Genomic DNA, 22,824 nt, shown 5'->3' with positions numbered 1-22,824 from the left:
AACCAAGTCCTCAGCCGAATGCAGCCTGTCCACAAGGCCCCCACTGCCTGGTCGTCAGAGGCATTTGCCCGGCCCTCCCCGGGGCCTTGAATCTTGGGTGTGCTTGACCTCCAGGGAGCAGACCACATCTGGGGGGGTCTCGAGCCCAGACCCTCACAGAGGATGGGGGGACACGAGCCAGAGGCAGGGTGGTGAGGGCTGGGGATGGCGTCCGTGAGGGGACTCCCTGGATGGAAGGAGCCTGGCCCACCCCGGGGAACATTCTGCAGAGCAGTAACAGGCCGTCCATGCCTCCCAGCCCACAGGGGACCAGGAGCTGAGCCTGGATGGGGGAACGGCGACCTTCCTGCCTGCCGGCGGCGCCCTGCCCTCCCCCACACTCACCCCGAGCTCCGTGTCTGTTTGCTCGTGTCCTCCCGGGTCTTCCGCTGTCCCCAGGGCCTGATCTGGGGCCTCCCTCCCTCCCATCAACGACACTGGGACGATAGGCCCGTTGTCCCTGGCTTCTCTGTTGATTTCCTTACGGGTCCAGGGAGCACCCGTCTCCCCACACACGGGCCGAGGCGGGACTGGAGCGGGAGCCCCAGGGGAGGCGACCACGCCGTGCGGTTCTCTGCGGGTCTGCAAGCTGCGAGTTCGGGGCCAAGGAGCAGGCACTTGCAGGGGCGTCTGGCAGGAGGGTCCACCAGGGTGTACGGGGCCAGGGACCTCAGACCCAGAGACGCTGCTGGCGGATGCAGGTGATGGCAGTCCTGGGTGGGACTCTGGGGAACGTGCACGGGTGTGAACTGGGCCCCAGGAGGCTGCGGACCCCACTCTCCACCGGAGATCAGAGACAACTTTGTTTTGCCTGTGTGCATAGGGATTGTAACGGCTTCCTCGTGGCCACGGTGAGCCTGTGGGGCCGTGCCCAGCGCATTGCCAGGGCTGGGTCAATATTTGCCATTTTTTTCTCGCATGTTTGTTTTCTAACAGTAAACACCCCAGGATTTAGGTTTACCTCTCGGGGGAAAAATGGGTCAGGGAACTTGGATCCAGAATGATGTTGCTCTGAGGGGCACTGGGTTTCCGCCCTGACTGTGGTCAGAAAGCCAGTATCCAGGGGCGCCTGGGGGGCTCAGTCGGTGGAGCGTCCGACTTCGGCTCAGGTCACGATCTCACAGTCCCTGAGTTCGAGCCCCGCCTCGGGCTCCGTGCTGACAGCTGGGAGCCTGGAGCCTGCTTCGGATTCTGTCTCCCTCTCTCTCTGCTCCTCTCCCACTCACACTCCCTCTCTCTCTCTCTCAAAAATAAACATTAAAAAAATTTAAAAAAAAAAATAAAGAAAGCCAGTGTCTGAACTGAAAATCCCGCTAAGCAGGCTAGAGCAGGTGGGACGGGCCTGAGGGGCACGTGGGGGGCCACGGGCGCTCTCAGACCTTCTGCCCTATCAAGAGCCCTCCCACACGGTCCAGAGAGAGCTCTCGGGCACACGGAATTCTCCAGACCACTCCAACAAATGCACTGGCATCCAACGTCCTCTGTTCTTTTAGGTGAAAATTCTATTAACATGCCCTGAAGAGTGGGGGAAATTTAGTGGGAGGGCTGTGTGACTATTTTCATAAGACACGGAGAAAACACGGCCTGATGGCGTGTGCTGACCTGTGCCCGCCCTGGATTTCCTGCTTTTTAAAGCATATGCCCGCCCACCGCCCCCCCCCCCCCCCCCCCCCCGCACTGGACAGAGATTCTGGCTTCCTCACTTACCCACCAGGGCGGACGCCGCTGGCTGCCAGCCCAATATCCAACCCCCCACGTCCTAACTAACAGGGCAGATAAGGCGCCCAGGTAAAAGGAGTCAGCTTTCCAGACTCTCTGAAGCTAGAGGTGGCCGTAGGAACCTTCTGGCAAACCTGCTACGGCTTCTGGGGAAACTTTACTTCCCCGGAACAGACACCATCCCCCTTCTCCCATTCTTTCTTTCTCCTTGAACCACGGGAGCAATGCCCGGAGCTACAGCAGCCACCTTGTAATCACGAAGCAATGATGTGGGGAATGAAAGCCAGCGGTAAGGGTGATAGAGGAGGGAGATGGGGAGAGCAAGGGGGTCTGATGGCACCGTGGGGCCACTGTCCCCAAGCGGGGCCGGGGTTAGTCAGGGTGCGAGTTATTTGCAGGGGAACGAGGGTTCGTATGGGGGGCTTTATAACGTGATCAGAAGAGACCAGGGTTGAAGTCGGGGGGACGTGCTGGCCGTCCCTGTATTGCTGCTGACGAGGACACGGGAGTTGCGTGGCAAGGACACTCACAGGAGCCCCCTGGAGGAGAACTGAAGGCTGAAATGCTGTGAGGTCCCACCTCTCCCAGGACCCCCACACGTGGCCGGATGTGTGGCATGGCCATGGTTCTGTGGGCTCCACCAGCGAGATGCCTGACAAAGAGACAAAATCTCTGCTTCTCTGGCCCTCAGTTTCTGTTTGTCGGATTGCGTTTCTTTGTTCTTGACTCTAAATTCGGGTTTCTTCCTCATCTAGTCTCCACGCCCGGCTGAGGGGGCAACATGGCCAAGGGTGGGGCTCCCGGGAAGCCTGCCCAGAAAGCCTGCCACGGAAAAAGTGCCCTTGGCAACATGGCCAAGGGGGGGGGAGGGGGGAGCAAGAGAATTCGTTGGAAACCCTCTTCCGCCTCTGATACAAGGCCACGTACTGTTGGGGATGGTGGTGGGGAGGTGTTTCCACATAAGACAGAACTATTTTTACCGAAGTGTTTTGTTTTTCTTCCTGTTTTACAAGAACGCACACGAGGTACAACAGGGGTTGGTATGAACTCAGTCACCCTGAACCCAAATATTTACATTCCAGGTACCTGAGTCTTTCTCTCATGCCTACTGGATCCAGTCAGGTGCCAACAGGTATACGGGAAAAAGTGCCCTGCCCCGAGATGGGGACGGCGTGGGGCTCCTGAGGGCGGTCATTGGAGGGGCATGTTCTTATCTGCCCTCCTACTTACCATCCGTGATTCTTACTTCCAGTACTCCCGTGCACAACCTTGACTGCTCCTAGCACAGTGCGGGGGTGGAAGGTGGAGGAGACAGGCTAGGGCTAATTCCGCTCTAAACAGCAGAGAACCCCCCTTATTCCCCTCCCCCCATCCAGGGCAGCCCCACCAGGCTGTGGGTGCTGAGGAAGTGGGGCCAGGCGGCAGATTTGTATTGCTGGCTTCAGACCTGGCGTTTGTATACAATAGGTGCTCAATGCTTGGTTCACTGCGGCCTCCCTTTTCTGTTTGGAAAAAAAGGGAGTGCTTTTGCCTTAAGGAAAGGACTCTTATTTGCACGTGAAACCCAAACAGAAATCTGGTGATGCTCCGGGCATCCGGGCATCTTGGTGCAGCTTGGGGATTTCACGTAATTCACATCACAGCGTGTTTCATGCTCACCGTGGGCCCATTTGGGAGAATGCACTAGAGAATAACACACACACACACACACACACACACACACACACACGCACACATCCTAGGTCACAGGTAATCAAGACTGAGGTCTCACCCATAGTAAAGATGCCCCGTTATTTTATGTACCTCTCAGCAAAACTAACAGGGACCGACTAGGTACACGCTGACATGCCATGTTCTGAAAGATCATCTCCCCCTTTCAGGGGTGTTAGCATGTGGCCTTGACTCAGCGAAAGAGTTCGTTATTTTGACTCGATGGGTGAGGCCACGTGGGAGAGACCAGATTCACACGCCTGAAATAAATTCAAAAAACGAAGACAATCCACCATCATGAGCTACACGGTTTGGCAGAGGCGACAGGTGGTGTCAGGGTTCAGAAAGGAGGGGTGCCAGCCGGTGCTGAGAGAGGCGGGAGGCTTTGGAAAGAAGGTGAAGTTATTCGAGCCCCCAAAGGGGAAGCTCTGGGTGAAATGGGAGTCCAGGAAGTCGAGTCGTGGGCAGGACTTGGCACTTGGGCGGGGGGTGGGCACAGCAGGGGCAGTGGGTGTTCGGGAGGCCAGTCAGACGACTGCGGCACAGGCCGCGAGGGTGGGAACGCCTGTCACCCGTGCAGGACATCCAACAGGCATGGAGCTTTCATGCCCAAACAGCCCCGGGAGAGAAGCAGGTTTCCCGGAGCTGAGCCTGAGATAAGGACGCGCACACAGAGTGGTGCACTCAGGAAGAGCCTCCAGGAGGGGGAAGGCAGAGAGGGGAAGCAGAAGAAGGTAAACTAGGCCGATAGGAAGGAGCCGGGCTGGTCCCTGTCAGCCCGGGGCTGGCGCAGCGTGGGTGGGCATAAAGCCCCAGGCGCTGCGGACTCAGTCAGATGTGTGGTGACGGCTATGCTCCCAGGAGAGCCAGGACAGGGATGGGGGGGGGGGGGTGCTGCTAGAAGCTGTCTCACAGAAGCTAAGGGAAGCATGCAGGTGTGGTGGGTGACGGGGTCGGAGGACATCTGGGAGCAGCACCAGCGACATTGGCCACAGCAGGCGTCATTACCCTCCTGTACAGATGACGCGTCAGAAATACCCAAAAAAGTGATTGCAGTCCCTATGGGGATGTTGTGAGGACCTAGAAACACGTTCCCTCACTCCGGATAAAGTACTTCATGCATTTATCCATTCAATGAACAATGACTTCTTATTATTCACTTGTGAACCTGAAAAATAAAACTGCTAGTTGTTTTACCAGCAAAAGAAGACGGGTGTACTTGGGAATAGCAGAGAATTACAGTCTCAGACAAGTTAGCTAGGGCAAAGCCATGGGCAAGTCTGGATAATGGAGGAGCGGAGGCTCTTTTGTAGATGAAAGTGAGGCTGAGGGTGTTGTAAGCACAAAGCTCATTGGCGTAAACTGGGAGCTGGAGGTGTCGTGGCTTCTTATTGGCTGGGCTGTTGCCCTGGGAGGGAGAGACGTCCTTCCTCCTCCTGTAACGTAGTAGCTAAGGGCAGGGAGTGTCTCTTCCTGTTGGCTTTGCAATGGAAGCTGAGTGGTGGGGCTGAGAGCTCCCCTTCCAGGCCCCCTACTCCATTTTAGTGAGGTCTGTCTTTATTAATTTGCACCCACCCTTTCACTACACCCAACTTACTGGGTAAAGGGTTTGCTTGCACGGGAGGGAAATTGGAATTACAATAGGGAATACAGAACCATCAGTGAACTGTAGAATTTTTCAGTTATCTTGTGTTCCCTTTGTTCTACATGAAGATGGGTAGATGATAGATAGAGACCAACAGTTGAGCCCTCTCTCACACCGTATACAAAAATCAGTTCAAAGTGGATCAAAGGCCTAAATGTAAGAGCTAACATCATAACATTCTAAAAATAAAACACAGGGGCAGATCTGCATGACCTTAGATTTGGCGACAGTTTCTTCGACATGAAACCAAAAGCACAGGCAACAACAACAAAAATGCATAGACACCCTGGACTTTATCAAAATTAAAAAAGATTTATGTATCAAAGGACGCTATCAAGAGAGTGAAAAGACAATCCACAGCACGGGGAAGATATTTGCAAATCTTAACTCTGAGGAGGGCCTAGTGTCCAGAATGTGTAACTCCTGTCGCTCAACAACAAAAAGACGTACAACCCGATTGAAGATGGGCTGGACGCTTTGGTGGACATTTCTCCAAAGAAGATACACAGGTGGCCAACAAGCACCCAAAAGGACGCCCCGTGTCATTGGTCATCGGGGAAATGCGCGTCCAAACCACAAGAAGATGCCACTTCACGCCCACTAGGATGGCTCCAATGTTTTTCATGCCGAACACAATGGAACCGGTGTTGGGGAGCCCACGGAGGAACTGGGGCCTCGCACCTCGCTGCTGGGAATGTAAAATGGCGCGGCTGCGGTGGAAAGTGGTCTGGTGGTTCGTCCAAAGGTAGATACAGAGTGACCATCTGCCCCAGCAATCCCTCTGCTAGGTATATACGCCCAAGAGAACCTAAAAGAGCTATTCCAGCAAAAACTTGCACAAAAATGTCCACAGCATCACTGTTCACAACAGCCAAGAGGTGGAAACAACCAAATGTCCACTGATTGGCAAACGGGTAAGTACAATGTGGTCTCCCTGTTTGGTGGAATATTACTCAGCCACAAACAGGAGCGGAGCACGGACACCTGCTACAACGCGGACGAACCTGGAGAACATGATTTTCAGTGAAAGTAGCCAGACACAAGAGGCCACGTGCTGGGGGATTCCTTGTTTGTGAAATGTGTGGGACGGGCAAACCCCTAGAGACAAGAGCAGATTAGTGACTGACGGGGGCTGGGAGGGGGGCTCCGAGATAGTGCAGAATTTCCTTCTGGATTGATGAGAATGTTCTGGAAGTAAAGGGTGGTTGGGGTTGCACAACATTGTGACTCCGCTAAATGCCACTGACTTGTACATTTTAAAACAGTTAAATGTTTGGGTGCTTGGGTGGCTCAGTTGGTTGAGCATCTGGCTCTTAGTTTCGGCTCAGGTCATGATCTTGGCGTCGTGGGATCAAGCCCCATGTCGGGCTCCACGCAGAGTGTGGTGCCATCTTGAGATTCTCTCTCTCTCCCTCTACCACTCATGCACGCTCTCTCTCCCTAAAAAAAAAAAAAAAAATATGTATATATATATTTAAATGGTAAATTTTATATTATGTGTTCACACACACACACACACACACACACACACATGCACACACACACACACACCCCACAACTGCTAAGGGATTTCTAGGAGTGAGACCCCACACTCAGCAGCACTGGAGATTATCAACACTATATATTTTGGCTGATCTGACAGGTGGGACATTTATGCCTTAACTCGAGAAGCTTTATTAATGAGCTCAGATAGCTTTCCATACGCTTACTGGAAATTCGAGTGTTTTGAATTGTGTATTTGATTCTTTTGTACCTTCTCCTGCCTTGGTTGTGGGGACTTTTGAATTCCGTATTGATCTTTCATCCGTCATGCACACCGCCAATATATTCTGGCAGTTGGGTATCTTCGGTTTGCATGCCGAGAAGATTCCCTTTGGGTTTTGGCAGAAAGGACACCGGTGATGGCGGATCGGGGCCAAGTCCCTGCGTTTCCCACCCGCGACCGTCTCGGGTCCCCGGCGCATGTACGTTGCCTGCGTTCTGTGGTCAAGTCTGACTCTCTTGTGCACGTCTTACCCTCTTAACATTCCTTGTAGGCGCTTCAAGGCTTGGCCCACAAGGGCCCTGGGTGTCTGTCCCTCGGAGCCGCTGGCGGTGGGGGGGGGGGGGGGGGACGTCGATCGCACACTGAGTGGCGGCATGAGTGTGACGTTATAAACCGTGACGGTCACCCAGCAAAATCTGCCTCGAATATTTCTGGAGCCAAACAAAGGACACAGAAAAACAGCGTCCTACAACAGACTCACAAGACGACTGAGTAAAATCCAATCGTACAAAATAAAGCAGCGCTAATGAGGGCTTACCGGGCAAGCAGCTCTCAGACCAACAAGGAAGGAGGCGTGTGAGCCGTCGGCTGGGACAACACGCAGCCGGGAGGTATAAAAGCCGACAGACAGCCGGAGCTCCACACACACACACACACACACACACACACACAGCCTCCTGCAGCCCCACCGCCCCCGCCATGGCCGCGTCCGCCGTGTCCGTCTGCTCCAGCGACCTGAGCTATGACAGCCGCGTCTGCCTGCCCGGATCCTCGGATTCCTGCCCCGACTCCTCCTGGCAGGTGGACGACTGCCCAGAGAGCTGCTGCGAGCCCCCGTGCTGCGCCCCGGCCCCCTGCCTGACCCTCCTGTGCGGCCCTTCCTCCCCCTGCCAGGGAGACTGCTGCACCCCTGCGTGCTGCAAGCCCGTCTGCTGCACCCCTGTGTGCTGTGAAGACTCCCCCTGCACAACCTCTTCCTGCTGCCAGCCCAGCCCCTGCTGCAGACCCTCCTCCTGCGTGTCCCTGCTCTGCCGCCCCGTGTGCAGACCCGCCTGCTGCACCCCTGTGTGCTGTAAGCCCGTCTGCTGCACCCCTGTCTGCTGCAAACCCGTCTGCTGCACCCCTGTGTGCTGTGAGGACTCCCCCTGCACAACCTCTTCATGCTGCCAGCCGTCCTGTGGCCCCTCCTCCCCCTGCCAGGGAGACTGCTGCACCCCTGCGTGCTGCAAGCCCGTCTGCTGCACCCCTGTCTGCTGCAAGCCTGTCTGCTGCACTCCTGTCTGCTGCAAACCCGTCTGCTGCACCCCTGTCTGCTGCAAGCCTGTCTGCTGCACTCCTGTCTGCTGCAAACCCGTCTGCTGCACCCCTGTCTGCTGCAAGGATTCCCCCTGCTCAGCCCCCTCCTGCTGCCAGCCCAGCCCCTGCTGCAGACCCTCCTCCAGTGTATCCCTGCTCTGCCGCCCCGCGTGCCCCCGCCCCGCCTGCTGCGCCCCTGCCTCCTCCTGCTGCCGCCCGGCCTCCTGCGTGTCCCTGCTCTGCCGCCCCGCGTGCCCCCGCCCTGCCTGCTGCGGCCCTGTCTCGGGCCAGCCCTGCTGCTGACCGGCTCCAGCTTCTGCCTCTAGAGCACAGACGTCCTCTCTCAGGAGCCCCGGAACCCCTCTGGGGGCGCCAGGACACCCCCCCTGCCCCTCGGTGGACGCACAGCTGCTGCCTCCCGGGGATCCGGACATGCCCGGCTTCCCTTTCTGCAAAGACAGGTCCCTCAACGGGGTGGGGGGGCTGCTGCACCCTGGAGCCCTCCCCTGCAGGGTTGGTTGCTCTCATTCCGGGTGACAAAGGCCACTGCTATCATCAATAAAATGTCTGGATCATGAAACAGAGATGGCTGTGTTGTTCCCTCTCCTCTGAGCCCAGAGACCACGCCAACGCGGGCAGCGTTTGCTCTGCCTGGTGGAAGCAAGCGACAAAGACGTAGCCTCCAAGTCCAAGTTCAAAGCCCGCGAAAGAGGAGATCTGCACGCGGACGCCGTCCGCATAGTCCACTTCCCTTCCCACCCCGCGGCCCCACCCTCCTCCCCGGGAAGAGCCAGGCCTTCCCCGGGCTGGGCCCGGCACCTGAGTGCGGCTGCAGAAGCCTCGCACCCTGAGTGGGCCTTGGGCCCTGCCCACGCCTGGCCCCCTGCCCGTGCAGGTTAAAGGTGAGCTGGGGGCAGCACGACCCTACCTGGTGGGAGCCCGAGGGCCCAGTAACACCGCACTGACGCCCTTGGAGAGAGGCGTCCACACACAGGAACGCCTGCGTGCTGGTCTGGGCACGAGGGCTGACGCTCTGAAGCACCAGCAGATTCCCGCGGGCCCCAGGAGGGGTGCAGGGGTCGGTTCAGGCATCACACATTCTGCTCCAGCTTTCAAGGCCTGATTGAGGAGACAGGGAGCAAAACGCTGCCTTGTGAACAAATCCTCAGGACAGTGGAAGAGGACGAGCCTGCAGTCTCAGTGGACCAGTAGCACTAGAGAGGGTCAGCGAGCACCGGCCAGACCCACCAGGTCAGCATCAGGCTCCCTATTTGTCCCTCGTGCCAGGGACAGACGGAAGGGGCCCTCGGGAGCAGAACAGCAGAGGCCGGCAGCCGGGAGAGGGGGGTACCTCCTCGCAGAGGCTGGCTCTCCCCACCCCCCTCCCAGGGAAGCAGAGACAGAGCAAAATCCCCAGGGGCCTGTGAAGAGAAAGGGGCTGGATTGTTACCTGCCTTGACTCCTAAATCCCTCAGTTTCCCCACATTTATTCAAAACCTGTGCCCGTTCCTCGTCCATTCGAGTTTTAAGAAAAATTCCACCGTCTGCACAGATAGACGGGCAGATTGGATTCCTCACAGCACAGAGTGAGAGACGTGAGGAAGTTCCGCCTCATCGGGAACCAAAAAGAGCGCAGCGCGTGGATGTTGACTCACGTGGAAACCAGCAACCCACAACGCACAACGGTGCCAGGATAGTGCATGGGAGGGAGGGGCAGGGCCCCTGCAGGACGCGCCCCCGCCCCCACCCCTGCCCCGTGGCACGAGAACATCCAGGACTTTCTGATGGCTCCCCGGGAAAGTCGGTCACAGCTGCAGAAGGCGTGGCCGGCCACCCTGAGGCCAAGGTGCTCCTGGCTGGGGCGTCTACATGGTCAGCTGGACTGCTCCCAGATGGGGCATCTACACGGTCAGCCAGACTGCTCACAGAGGGGCATCTACACAGTCAGTAGGACTAGTCCCAGCTGGAACATCTACATGGTCAGTGGACTGCTCCCAGACAGGGCGTCGACACGGTCGGCCAGACTAGACTGCTCCCAGATGGGGCATCTATACGGTCAGCCAGACTGCTCCCAGATAGACATCTACATGGTCAATCAGACTAGACTGCTCACATTCGGGGTATCTACACGGTCGGCCAGACTAGACTGCTCCCAGACGGGGCATCTACACGGTCAGCCAGACAGCTCTCAGACGGGGCATCTCTACACCATCAGCCAGACTGCTCCCAGATGGGGCATCTACACGGTCAGCCAGAATGCTCCCAGACGGGGCGTCTCTACACCATCAGCCAGACTGCTCCCAGATGGGGCATCTACACGGTCAGCCAGACTAGACTGCTCCCAGATAGACATCTACATGGTCAATCAGACTAGACTGCTCACATTCGGGGTATCTACACGGTCGGCCAGACTAGACTGCTCCCAGACGGGGCATCTACACGGTCAGCCAGACTGCTCCCAGACGGGGCAACTCTACACCATCAGCCAGACTGCTCCCAGATGGGGCATCTACACGGTCAGCCAGACAGCTCTCAGACAGAATGTCTACACCGTCAGCAGGACGACTCCCAGCTAGAGCGTTCCAGCATGTTCTGGGACCCTCCAGATCTCGGGGGAGCCCGTCTGTGGGCAACTCCCGACCCCAGACACCCCGTCACCCGTCGGGCCCGAGACCAGGACGGTCGCCCCCTCCGAGGCGTCACTGAGGACACTGGGAGGGCCTCCCCGCTGCCTGGGGGGTGGGCCCGTGGCCCCGGGGTCCTGGAGGGAGGGTGTGTGCAAGACGAGGGCCTGACGCAATGACTGAGCACCTGTGACGGTGAGACAGTGGCTGGCGGTGGGGTCCGAACAGGACCAAGGACGAGGAAGGGCTGCGAACGGCCGGTGCTCTGAGAGCCGCTCCTGAATTTCACATCCTCTATGATCCCGTGACCTCACGATAAGGGAAGTTTCCAGATATGTGTCCGTTGCAGGAAGGACCCCCCTTGATGGTGTTCCTCTTACATTATTTCTCGGTTCCCAAACAGCTTCCCCCCGGCACCCCGGTGTGCCTCAGCTTCCTTGTGCCGACGACCACGCCCTCTCTGTGCGTCTCCCGCCTGTCCCTGGGATGACACGGGCCCACCCGGCTACTCCAGGGCATCTCCCATTGCGAGACCCTCCGTGCACCCCGTCTGGGAAGCCGCCTAGCCTGTAGGGCTGCAGTCGCTGATTCCGGGCATGGGGACGTGGACATCTCTGGGGCCCACGGAAGTTACCCACAAAGCCCTCTGCACCCGGACATTTGCAGGAGGAGCTGTACTCTGTATGGAGCGGACAGTTTTAATGGTTAGACCGGGGTGGGCTCGCATAGTAATTGCCGAGCAGGGGACTTTTAACCTCACAAAGTCAGAGGGTCACCCTGGGTCCCGCCCAGAGCTGAGAACTGACCTCACGTTCAAGGGACACAGGAAGCCCTGGGGGCCCGTCGGGCTGAGCTAGGAGTGCCCACGCGCCCAAGGGGCCGCCTTTGAGTGGTCAGTCCCCCGGGCACAGCCATCTGGTCCCCTGTGGCTTCTCTGCAGAGGGAGCTTTCCAGAAGCCTGGGAGCGAGCCCTGGAGGAAGCAGTTTGAGGAAAGCACTAAGGAGAGACAGCACACGCTCGGGTGGGCTTCACATGCGCTCTGGGATTTATTAGAGCTCAGTGCTGGCGGCTGCAGAGCCTGGGCACTTGCACCAGCCAGGGTGGGTGCCGTGTGGACGACCCGGGCTGGGGTCGGGGGACGCCGGGGGTGACTCTGTCCGCTTGGTTAGTGGGGATCAGGCGGCTTTGCTGTAAGATGGTCTAGTCAGGTCCAGAACGTCTCAGGTGGACGAGGTCTGCCTGCCGGGAGTTCAGGCAGCAGCTACTTCTGGCCCCACGGAGGAGGGGTCCTAGGAGGCCACGGGCTAGCCGCAGTTAGGGGTGCCGCAGGGAACAGGCCTGAGGACCAGGGTGGGGCAGGAGGGCCGGCAACACCCGGAAGACTGGCAGGAGGGGGTCACACACACAATGGGCTTGCAGCTCACAGGCAGGTACACAACAGGCTTGCAGCTCACGGGCACACAGCAAGATGTCTGGCAGGAGCTGGGCACATAGCAAGACGCCTGGCAGGAGCTGGGCACATAGCAGGCTGTCTGGCAGGAGCTGGGCACACAGCAGGACGCCTGGCAGGAGCTGGGCACACAGCAGGCCGGCTGGCAGCCAGTGGAGCCGCTGGTGTGGCACATGGCGATGTAGGGCTGGAGTGGAGTCAGGGTGGAAAACGGGGCTGGTCTGGAGCCTCCTTCCCCAGGCGGCTTTTATACCCAGGCTGTGGCGTCCTGGCAACCAGCCACACAGGTGCCCTCCTCCTGGTTGCCTGCTTGTTTTCTTCCTCTTCCTCCTGTGTGCGTCTCTTCCTGGAGGTTCTGCGGGAAGTGACTCAGTTCAGGAAGCTCTGTCTCAGCCCCCAGGCTCACTGTGACCCAGCGGCCCTGCGATTTCTGGATTCAGACCCCAGGTTGGATGGCCAAGGACCACCAGCAGGGACAGGGGACTCCACATCAGGACGCTCAAGGTCCTCCCCAAGTTTATACACCCTGCCCTGCGTCCACACAAGTACCATCCTAGTCACCAGGCCCGGGGCGGGGGAGGGGGGGCGGGGGCGGTCCCCCATTTTGATTTGGAAACTCAGGGATCTACAACGCCTTCCCCCCTGGCCAGGGCCAGGCGGCTGGGCTCCTCATCGGGGAGAGCTGTGGCCACGTTATTGCAAGAATAACAATGAGGGAGTCCCAGCTTTGTGCCGGGTGTTGTGCTAAGCATCTCACGTGGATCGTCTCATAAGTGATTAGTTATCGGTCCCTGCCACCACTCGAGGGGCAGGTGTGCCCCACTTACACGGATGTGCAATTAGGTTCGGAAGGATTCCGTGCTGTGTGCACGTTCTCATCGCTGCGGCTAAGCAGCAGGAATTGGAAGCTGCTGGGTTTCACTCTGGAGTCCGTGGTCCTCACCATTGGGCCAAATTATGCTAGGGCTTTGGGGGGTTTCTGAGTTTCTTGGAGCTGTTAGGTAGAAGCATATCTATTAGGTAGAAGGTATCTATTTTTTTAATAGATCACATTTGGGTATTTTGTCCATTATTCAAAACATTCTTGTGCTTCAGTATCATTCTCTTCTCCTTCTTGTGTTGAACTTGCTTGTTGTTCGACTTCCCGATATTGTCCCAGGGACCCTCTTCGATTTTCATAATTCTGTTCTCTCTTCTTCGGACTGGATGATTCCTCCCGACGTGTCTTCAAGTTGACATTGTCTTTCTTCTTCTGTCGGCCCAGGACTGGGATGCCTGGACCCCCAGCTGCACGGTCTGAACCCGTCCGCCTGCACCTAAAGACGAGCATCCACACTGCTCTCGTCCATGCTTCCCGCTGCTCCTGGAGCATGCCCATCCTGCAGCAGTGTCGTTAACACTCCCACGGCTGCCTCTGCTTGGAACACCGCCTCCCGACCCCTCCGCATCACCCAGGAGTCAGCTCAGCGTCGCCTCCACACAGAGGCCCCCAACCACCCACCAACACCCCATTACTCTCTACCTGCTGAGCCTGCTTTCCTTTCTGGGACTCGGCCCTCTCTGTAATTATTTCAGGTGTTGATCTGTACGCACTCATGTATCCATTGCCCCGGAAGGCCCAAGAGGCTAGGACATCTCTATAGCCAGCACAAAGTATATGTCTGTTGCACGAACAAATCGATGATTACATAGATGGCTATAAGGCAGAAGTCGGTCACCTTTCTATAAATGGAAGACAGTAAATGTTTCAGCCTTTGCAGTGACGTGGTCTGTCTCATAACCACTTCACATTACAGCGCGAGCCCTAGACGGCACGTAAGCAAACGAGCATGGCCGTTTCCAATAAAACTTTATTTGCCAAACAGGCGGCAGGCCACCTTTGTCCCACAGACTTCTCTGCTCCCCAGTTTGCAGATCCCTACTTTAATGTTTTCCCGTGCAACATAAAAGCTCAAAACACATTATTGCCCCAAAGCCTCCACTGACGGCAAAAAGGAATAAAGGCTCGGCGCTGAGTCGAACCGGTGGCGCTCCGGGCACAGTATCGGCCTGGAGAAGTGACACGGACCCCAAGTAAAGTCGAACCAGGACGTCCTGTTTACAGAAGAAGAAACTGCCTCTAAGCTAAACTTAATTTACAGCGGAGCGTCACACGGGGGAGGGCGTCTCAGGACACGATGGTGTTGGGGAAACGTGGCGGAAACAGCCATGAGGAAGTCCACAGCTGTGCCTCTGGGTGGCCAGGACGCCCACGGCCCGGTATAAAGGCGGCCCAGGCAAGGAGCCTCCAGACGTCCCCGCCCTCCTCCCTCCCGGACACCGGCCGAGCCCCACGCCAACATGTGCCACACCAGCTGCTCCGCGGGCTGCCAGGCTTCCTGCGGCTCCTCCGGCCCCGGCCAGGCGTCCTGCTGTGTGCCCGTGAGCTGCAAGCCCGTGTGCGTGCCCGTGAGCTGCAGACTCGCCGTGTGCGTGCCCGTGAGCTGCAGGCCCGCGTGTGTGCCCTCCTGCCAGTCCTCCGTGTGCGTGCCCGTGAGCTGCAGACCCACGTGTGTGCCCTCCTGCCGGCCCTCCTGCCCCACCCTGGTCTGCAGACCCGTGTGCTGTAGCTCCCCGTGCTGCTTCTGACCAGGGGTCTCCTAACACCTGCTCCGGCGGCAGAGGGGGCCCCACCCGTGCCCCTCCGGTGAGGACCAAGTCTTCGCCGGGCCTCCGGTTCTGCGCGTGGCAGCTCAAACATTCCCGACGAATCGTCTGAACCCTGGGGCGAGGACGGAGCAGGACGAGCCGCATCCCCCTGTGACCCTGCGTGTCTCCGCCAGGGTCCTTCTCTGTCTCCGGCAGGGAACCCAGCCCGTGTGAGCCCAATAAATCGTGCCTTCCTGAGGCAGCTTGCCCCTGTCTTATTTTCACAGGCTTTGAAGCTCTTTCCTCGACGGCATATACAAACCATAAGCGCGGCCGCCCCTCCTCAAAGAGCCCCCTTTCCAACAGCTCAGCTGGAGGTGGGGGCTCCTCGGAGGCCGCAGGGGGGCGGTGCCATCCACACACCCACCACCGAGACTCACACTGCAGAAGGGGAAGTACGGGGGTAACCCGCCCCGCTGAACAGGGGCCGGGAATCGGGCCGGGCGCCGGGCCTGACGTGGTGCCTTCGAGGATCGCTGCAACAGGGAGGGCGGGGAAGCTCGCACAAACCCACCCCCACTGCAAAGCGGAGTCTGGCCATCCCGGGGAGGAGCAGCCGGAAGTGAGGAAGCCTCGCCCTCCAAGACCCAGGCCCACGGGCCTGCTCAGGACTGACCCAGGGCCAGGACAACAGAGCCCTCCTGCCCCTGACTCGGCCTGGCCGGCACGGCCGCAGGAGCAGCAGCGGTCACTGGGGGGAGGCAGGCATGTGGAGGGTCCCCTCCGCGGGCGGGGCACACAGGGGGCTGCTGGAAACTTAGGGCAGAGCAAGAACTCTGCGCCTCCAGCCCTTGCCCTACGCACACGGCACTGGAAGCCCAGCATGAAGGAGTCCGAAGTCTTAGTACCTTGAAGGTCATCGCAAGAACAGCAACGCCCAAGCCAAGGTCAACATCTGAGCAGGCTGATCGAAACTTACCCCCCACCACCCTGGGAACCTGACAGAAGAGACTCGCCCATTTCCAGGAAGAAACACTGGGTATGTCCCTTTCAATGAATACAGGATACCTGATATTCAAACAAACATTTGAAGACATGGAAAAAAGTAAGCAAAAAAGATCAATCCATTGTCCAGAGACGAAGCAGTCAATAGAACTAGACTCAGGAGTTACTCAGATGTTAAAACCATCAGACAGGAACATGAAAATAGCTACAATGAGCAAAATAAGTCAGAGAGTGAAAGGTAAATACAGCTGACCCTTGAACAATGTGGGGGTCTGGGGCACTGACCCCTTGCAAGTCAAAAATTCACATATAACTTTTGACACCCTGAAAACTTAACTCCTAATAGCTTAGTATTGACCAGAATCTTTACTGATAACATAGTCTATTAACATATATGTTTCATGTTAACATATTACATGCTATATATTCATAGGATAAAGTAAAATAGAGAAAAGGAAATGTTATTTAAAAATTATAAGGAAGAGAAAATACATTTACAGTATTGTACTGTATTTTTTTTAATCCATGCAGATCAAACCCATGTTCTTCGAGTCAACTGTACTATATGATCTCACGTATATGTGTGGGGGAGAAAAAGGATTCAGAGGGAGGGGCGGGGGGCAGGTAAATGAGTGAAGGGGGTCAAAAGTTACAAACTTCCATTTATAAGTTTTAGGGACTGTAATGTACAGCATGGTAACTATAAAAGAAAAAACCCAAGTTGATATGTTTCAAGAAATAAAAGAACTATAAATATGAGGACAGAGTGAGACTCTATTAAGATAGAAACAAACAGACTTGAGGGAAACAAAGAAAACTTCTCCAAATAAAAAATCAAGTCATGAAAATTAAAAATTTAGTGGAACGACTTAAACAGGATATCAGATACAGCTGAAGAGAGAATTAGAAAAATCAGAAGGCAGATCCAAGGAAAATATCCATGACGTGACAAAAAGAGTCGAAAAAGTAGCAAATATGTAAGAGAGATTACACAATGTAGGAAATGATTAGGGAGGTGAACATGTGTGGTCGATTCATAAATAAAAGTATAAATGATAAATATTAAATCTAGAATAATTGTTACATTCGAGATGAACTAAAGCATTGAAGGGTGTGGGGCATATAAGGCTTCAAATAAATAAATAAGTAACTAAGATTAATATGTAAAATAATCAGGGGTAAAACACAGACCACATATATGACAAGATGGAGAATTTCATCAGAGAAATGGGCGCCATACAAAAGAGCCAAACAGATAATGTAAAAATTAAAATATGGTATCAAAGATGAATTCCTTCAATGGGTTTGTCAGTAGACGTGACACAGCCAAGTGTGGAATCATTAAATTTGAAGATAAGCCAATAGATATTGCCATGTTAAAACCCAAAGAGAAAGACAGTAAGGGAAAAACACAAAAACAAAGCATCAAAGAGTGCTAGGACAGTATTAGATCATCACTAATGCAGGTAATTAATTTCCCAGAAAAACAGGAGAGAATAAGGCAGAAGAAATATGTAATTTCTTAATATTTATCATGAACGTTCTAAAAATGAAAGACGTAAGATCATAGACCCAAAGGCTCAGAGCACTTCACGTAGGATAACTATAGCAGCCCCCAACTCCTGCAAAAGATAGTGACCCGGACTCATCATTAAAAGTGTGACTGTAACACCAAAAGAGAAAAGAAAATCTTCAAGGCACCCACATGAAAAAGACATGCTACATACAGAACAAAGATAAGAATTTCTTCAGAGTCTAATGAAAAATTATACAATTCAGGGGCACCTAGGTGGCCCAGTCAGTTAAGCATCCACCTGTTGATTTCAGCTCAGGTCACAATCCCAGGGCCATACAATCGAGCCCCACATCAGGCTCTGCAGTGAGGGTCGAGCCTGCTTGAGATTCTCTCTCTCCTTCTCCCTCTGCCCCTCTCCCTGCCCGTGCTCTCTCTCTCCATAACAATTTAAAAGACAGTGGAATGACATCTTTAAAACACTAAAAGAAAAATCTGTCAACTCTATGAAATTTTAAGAAAGCGTCTTCAAAAATTAAAGGGAAAGAAACATTATTTCAGATAAACAGAAACTGAGAGAGATTAACAGCAGACACACACTGCCAAGAATATTAAGAAAATTTCTTCAAGCCGGTGATTCTGAGAACAGAGAGAAACCAGGACGTACACGAGGGAAACAATGGGTCTAGAAACGATTCTAGAGAGAAGATAATTACAAAAAACTTTACAAATAATTGACTGTCCAGAGCAAACACCGTAGCAATGCACCTCGGGTTCTTCAGACGTGTAGAAGTAAAGTAGACAACACTCACTCAGACAGTATGATGCGGAAAAACACTGCTAGTGTCCCCACACTACAGATGAACGGCATAATATCATTTGGAGGTAGACTGTGTTCTGTTAAAGGTATAAATTGTAAACTCTCGACCAATCCACTTCTAAAAGATGTGTGACTAATGACGCCAAAAGTAGAGATGTAATGGGATAATCGAAATTACCAAACCTAAAAAGAAGAGAGAGAAAAGAACAGATGGCATAATACAACACAACTAGCAAGATGGCGTTTTACATTTAAATATGGCGACAATTTCCACTGAATGCAAGACGTCCACACGTCAAAATCAAAAGACAGAGGTCTTCAAATGGGATAAAAAAAGCAAGACCCAACTGCCTGAAATCCATCAGAAACCCCAGTTTCAATACAAAACCATAAGCAATCATTTCGTATATATATGTTTATGTATTGCATATGTATGTAAGCACATATGCTTGCATATATATGTAACATATGCATAAGCATACATGATCAAATATATTGTTGGTTTATTATTGGGAACAAACCGTATGCCAAACCAATTAAAATAAGAAAATTAAGGGTGCCTGGGTGGCTCAGTCAGTTAAGTGTCCAGCTTCAGCTCAGGTCATGATCTCACGGTCCGTGGGTTGGAGCCCCGCGTCGGGCTCTGTACTGACAGCTCAGAGCCTGGAGCCTGCTTCGGATTCTGTGTCTCCCTCTGTCTGCCCCTCCCCTGCTTGACCTCTCTCTCTCTCTCTCTCTCTCTCTCAAAAATAAACGAACATTAGAAAAAAAGAAGAAATTAAAAAAAAAAAAAAAAGACTGTCTTGCAAAGCTGGTCTACTGGCAAAAAATTCCCTCAATATTTGTTTGTCTTACATGAGACAGGATGGCTGGGGGGGCTGAGTTGGGTATTTTCCTTCTCTAGTGGGTTAAACTCCGGTTAGTAGTGTTTCCTGAGGGAGCCTCGTTGGCAGGTGGGAAACTTCTTCCTCCAGCAAGAGTTCTCGGTGGCGAAACTCACATAAGTACGGCAACCTCCATGACCAGGTCCCCTGAAGTTTTTAATCTCACAGACTGGTCTACACGGAAACTCCCGCGAGCTGTGAATTACTGTCTGGCCTTCCCTGCCCTGGCCCCTGGCAGTTCCAGCCCCAGCAAGCTGTAATTGTCTGCATTTGCCCTTGGCGTCTGCACTTTGGGAGCAGCGGTCTGCCCTGTGACCTCACCTCTCTTCCAGGTCTAGGAAGGGCCTTCGAGGCTACGCATGAGTCCGACAGCGTGAGCTTCCTCTTCCGGAGACTGACCTGGCCCTGAACCAGGGCTCAGTCTTCCCGCCACAGAAACCAGCACTGAGTCCTTGAGAGGGCACAGTTCCTCAAGGGGACCAGCCAGCCACAGGGGCCAAGCTGACTACACTAGACGCGGGGAGGGGCAATCTCCATTTAGCAAAACTGGACACATATTCCGGGCCTGGGCTTGGGATCCCTGCCTGTGGGCCCTCGGCCGGGACCGCGGTCCCCGAGCTCACAGACTGACCCACCAGCATTACCTGCAGTGTGTTGGAGCAGGGGGCTCAGTGCAGGGCAAACGAGGTGGATGAGCGGGGACGTGGCCACGGGATCCATCGGTCACATCACATCCCGACGCTCAACACAGCCCAATACAGCTTGAGATGGCCTGTTGGCCAGCTTGGAGGTGACCTCTCACGAGGAGGGCGTACCGCCGTCTAGAACATCATCAGACACTCCACATCAGTGGGGTTTGAAGCAGTTTTGGAGTGGTGCTGGGGGTCTGGAGCTGACAACCAAGAAAGAATTCCTGAACGTCTTTGGTGCAAAAAGGTGGTTTTGTTAAAGCACGGGGACAGGACCCGAGGGCAGGAAAAGCTGGCCCGGGATTGTAAGGAGAAAGTGATTACATACCGGGGAGCTGGGGCAGGAAAAGGCCAGGGGAAGTTCCCAGAAGGATTTTCTCATGCTAAAGAAGACTCACAGGTTCCCCAGGCTTAGCTGTTGAAAAGCTCAGGCTGCTTTTTCCCTGGAGCAAAGCATCAGCATTAAAACAGTAGGGAGTTTTACTCTGGGGCACCTGCGTGGCTCAGTCAGAGAGACATCCAACTCTTGGCCTCCTGACCTCATGCTTTGTGGGATTGAAGGCTGAGGGGGGCTCTGGGCTGACAGCTGACAGCGAGAAGCCTGCTTGGGATTCTCTCTCTCCCTGTCTCTCGGGCCCTCCCCTGCTTGCGCTGTCTCTCTCCAAAAATTAACTTAAAAAAATAATAATAGTAAAAGACAGCAGGGAATCCCCGGACAAATGTTATATACTCTGACCGCTTCAAGTCTTTGTCGATGGGCTACAGGTTATAAGGACATTTCGTGTTATGTGTGTTTCCTTCTGCCTTTGTTTCCCGCGTCAGACTTTTTACGGCACCGAGTCCAGAATGGGTAGAAAACATGAGTCTGGAAACCAAGGAATGGAAAACAGGAGGGTCCCCACTCACCATGTCGCCCAGTGACCCACGTGGGGGATGTGTATATGCGGACCCCGCAACGGTGAGCTCTACAGGTTTGGGGGTCCCGGTTCCCCAAGGACAACGCTTTTCCACCAACAGGACACAACGGGAATCGCCCTGAACGAGACAGTAGTTTTCCACTGTTTATAGTCGGGTGTTTCAAACTCGTATAAATGCTCACGGCATATACATCACGTAAGTATCGGAGGTATGTGTCTCTCCACACAGAGTTTTGTAATGTGCTTATACGTAATCAGTTGGCTTCTCCGGGTAAACTATCAAAGGCTTCTTCCTCGCCCACACGCATAGATCGACCTTGTTGTCTTTAGTGCCCACGTGGTAAGTATTTCATTACACAGATACGTGAAAATAACATTATTGGTCTATTAACGGTTTTCTTCTGGTCTCTTTTGTTGTTGTCGTTGCTGCTATCACAACTGATGTCACCGTAAACACCTTTTATGTGTATCTCTGTGCAAGCACTTCTGTTGGGACTGAATCCTGGCAGAAATACCCACTTTTTTAAAAAAGCTTTTTTAACGTTTATTTTGTTTTTGAGACAGAGAGAGACAGAGCATGAGCAGAGAGAGAGGGGAGACAGACTCCGAAGCCGGCTCCAGGCCCCGAGCTGTCAGCACAGAGCCCGACGCGGGGCTCGAACTCACGGACCGCGAGATCACGACCTGAGCCGAAGCCAGGCGACGCTTAACCGACTGAGCCACCCCGGAGCCCCAGAAATACCCACTTTATAAAAGAAGGGTCGGTGGGCCCTGAAAGGCTGGCTGCCCAAGGCTGCAATCAGCTCACAGCAGTGGCCACAACCAGCCGCGTGATCCCCAAAGCTGGTCCCCACCGCCATCGGTGGCCCCCTGCTCAGGAGGCTCTTGGGGACCCCGAATGCATCGACCGTAGGAGCCTCTGGAGGGGCTGGTGAAGCATCCACCAGCTGACAGCCGCTGCAAACATTTGACCCTTCGAAACCTGCAGTCACTGAACGTGGGGACCAGGAGGCCCCCCACGGTGGAGCAGCGTTTCTCATGTGGGTATCCAGTAAACAGACGGAGCCCATGAGCCCCCTGCTCAGCGCTTGGACAGTCCTGCGGTAACAAGGTGAGGTGGCTGATGAGACAGCGGCAGGCAGAGGACCGCCCCCCCCCCCCACCTCCACCGGGGATCACACTTGGTAACGCACACCAGCCGCACCCAGGGGCTTCGAGAGCCATTCCATTGAATGCAGGGCTCTGGAGCACAGAAGACAACACCGCCTCTTGAGTGGGTGGCCTCGAGAGAGGCTCTTCTCTCTTGTCCCTTTCCAGGGGGCAGCGGGGCCGACCTGGAATCAGCCTTCTTTTCTGGTATCTCCCCCAACCTGTTCTGTCCATCTCTGGAGAAGGAGGGGTTGCCTAGCAACTGGAGAAGGGCAATGACGTCCTTGGACTATTCTGTTCCACTCCTGTGACACTTAAGCCTGGTTGATTATTAGCGCACAGACCGGGGAGGCGACAGCCGCCCTTAAAGAAAAATGAGTTCTATAAAGTCACCGAGGGGCAGAAAGGGGGTTTCTAGCATGGCTTTGGGAAGGGGTCTGGCAAGTGCCAGACTTTTCGGTTCTCAGAAAGAATCTTTCTTCCTTAACCTGCAAGACTCCTTGGGCAAGCCCACAATAGGTGTTAAGAAAACCCTTTGAAATATGACCCATCCCATTTACTTTCTAATCTGTAAAGCTGCAATGCAAACGAGGTATTTTCTGGCCTGCCTCCCCTGACATTTGTAGCCTCTGTGCTTTGTAAGTATGTGAAGCAGTTGCAAAATAGCAGTGGTTCAGGCAACGGGGCTACAGCACTAACGGGCATTCTGCGTCTTTTTCTGTAAGAATGTGTTAATAATTTACACTTTAACAAAGAGGTACTGTTGACACAGCGGTGGAAAGACTTCTCGAAGGGCCACTTGGATCACCAGGCAAACAGTCCTAGATAAGCATTTGCTTATCCCCGAGACTCAAGTATCTTGGAAACTTCAAGGTATGCCCTCGGGAAAGTTAATCTGGCTTCTCTCCTGGTGCTCGGTAAACTGGCACACGCACAAAAAAACAAAAAAAAAACAAAAAAAAAAACAAAA

At 54.4% G+C, this 22,824-nt stretch overlaps 3 protein-coding genes across 3 annotated transcripts; 2 read left to right on the top strand and 1 right to left on the bottom strand.

Annotated features, from left to right (window-relative positions):
• Window positions 1-7,500: 7,500 nt before the first annotated feature.
• LOC123610548 (keratin-associated protein 10-8-like) lies at window positions 7,501-8,758 on the top strand. The gene has a single exon (XM_045501317.1). It carries the CDS (start codon window positions 7,578-7,580, stop codon window positions 8,475-8,477), a length of 900 nt encoding a protein of 299 aa, XP_045357273.1. The 5' UTR covers window positions 7,501-7,577; the 3' UTR covers window positions 8,478-8,758.
• Window positions 8,759-11,821: 3,063 nt separating this feature from the next.
• LOC123610549 (keratin-associated protein 12-1-like) lies at window positions 11,822-12,564 on the bottom strand. Its single transcript, XM_045501318.1, has one exon. It carries the CDS (start codon window positions 12,422-12,424, stop codon window positions 12,104-12,106), a length of 321 nt encoding a protein of 106 aa, XP_045357274.1. The 5' UTR covers window positions 12,425-12,564; the 3' UTR covers window positions 11,822-12,103.
• A 1,968-nt stretch (window positions 12,565-14,532) lies between these two features.
• LOC123575994 (keratin-associated protein 12-1-like) lies at window positions 14,533-15,135 on the top strand. Its single transcript, XM_045437040.1, has one exon. It carries the CDS (start codon window positions 14,590-14,592, stop codon window positions 14,875-14,877), a length of 288 nt encoding a protein of 95 aa, XP_045292996.1. The 5' UTR covers window positions 14,533-14,589; the 3' UTR covers window positions 14,878-15,135.
• Window positions 15,136-22,824: the final 7,689 nt, after the last annotated feature.

The sequence above is a fragment of the Leopardus geoffroyi genome, chromosome C2 (genome assembly GCF_018350155.1).
Source record: "Leopardus geoffroyi isolate Oge1 chromosome C2, O.geoffroyi_Oge1_pat1.0, whole genome shotgun sequence".
NCBI lineage: Eukaryota > Metazoa > Chordata > Mammalia > Carnivora > Felidae > Leopardus > Leopardus geoffroyi.
Note: the sequence above shows the minus strand (reverse complement) of the source record. Positions and strands in the feature narration are given on the sequence as shown.

Excerpts from the sequence above, each read along its gene's own strand:
- LOC123610548 (XM_045501317.1), top strand. The coding sequence starts at position 7,578 with ATGGCCGCGTCCGCCGTGTCCGTCTGCTCCAGCGACCTGAGCTATGAC.
- LOC123610549 (XM_045501318.1), bottom strand. The coding sequence starts at position 12,424 with ATGTGCCACACCAGCGGCTCCACTGGCTGCCAGCCGGCCTGCTGTGTG.
- LOC123575994 (XM_045437040.1), top strand. The coding sequence starts at position 14,590 with ATGTGCCACACCAGCTGCTCCGCGGGCTGCCAGGCTTCCTGCGGCTCC.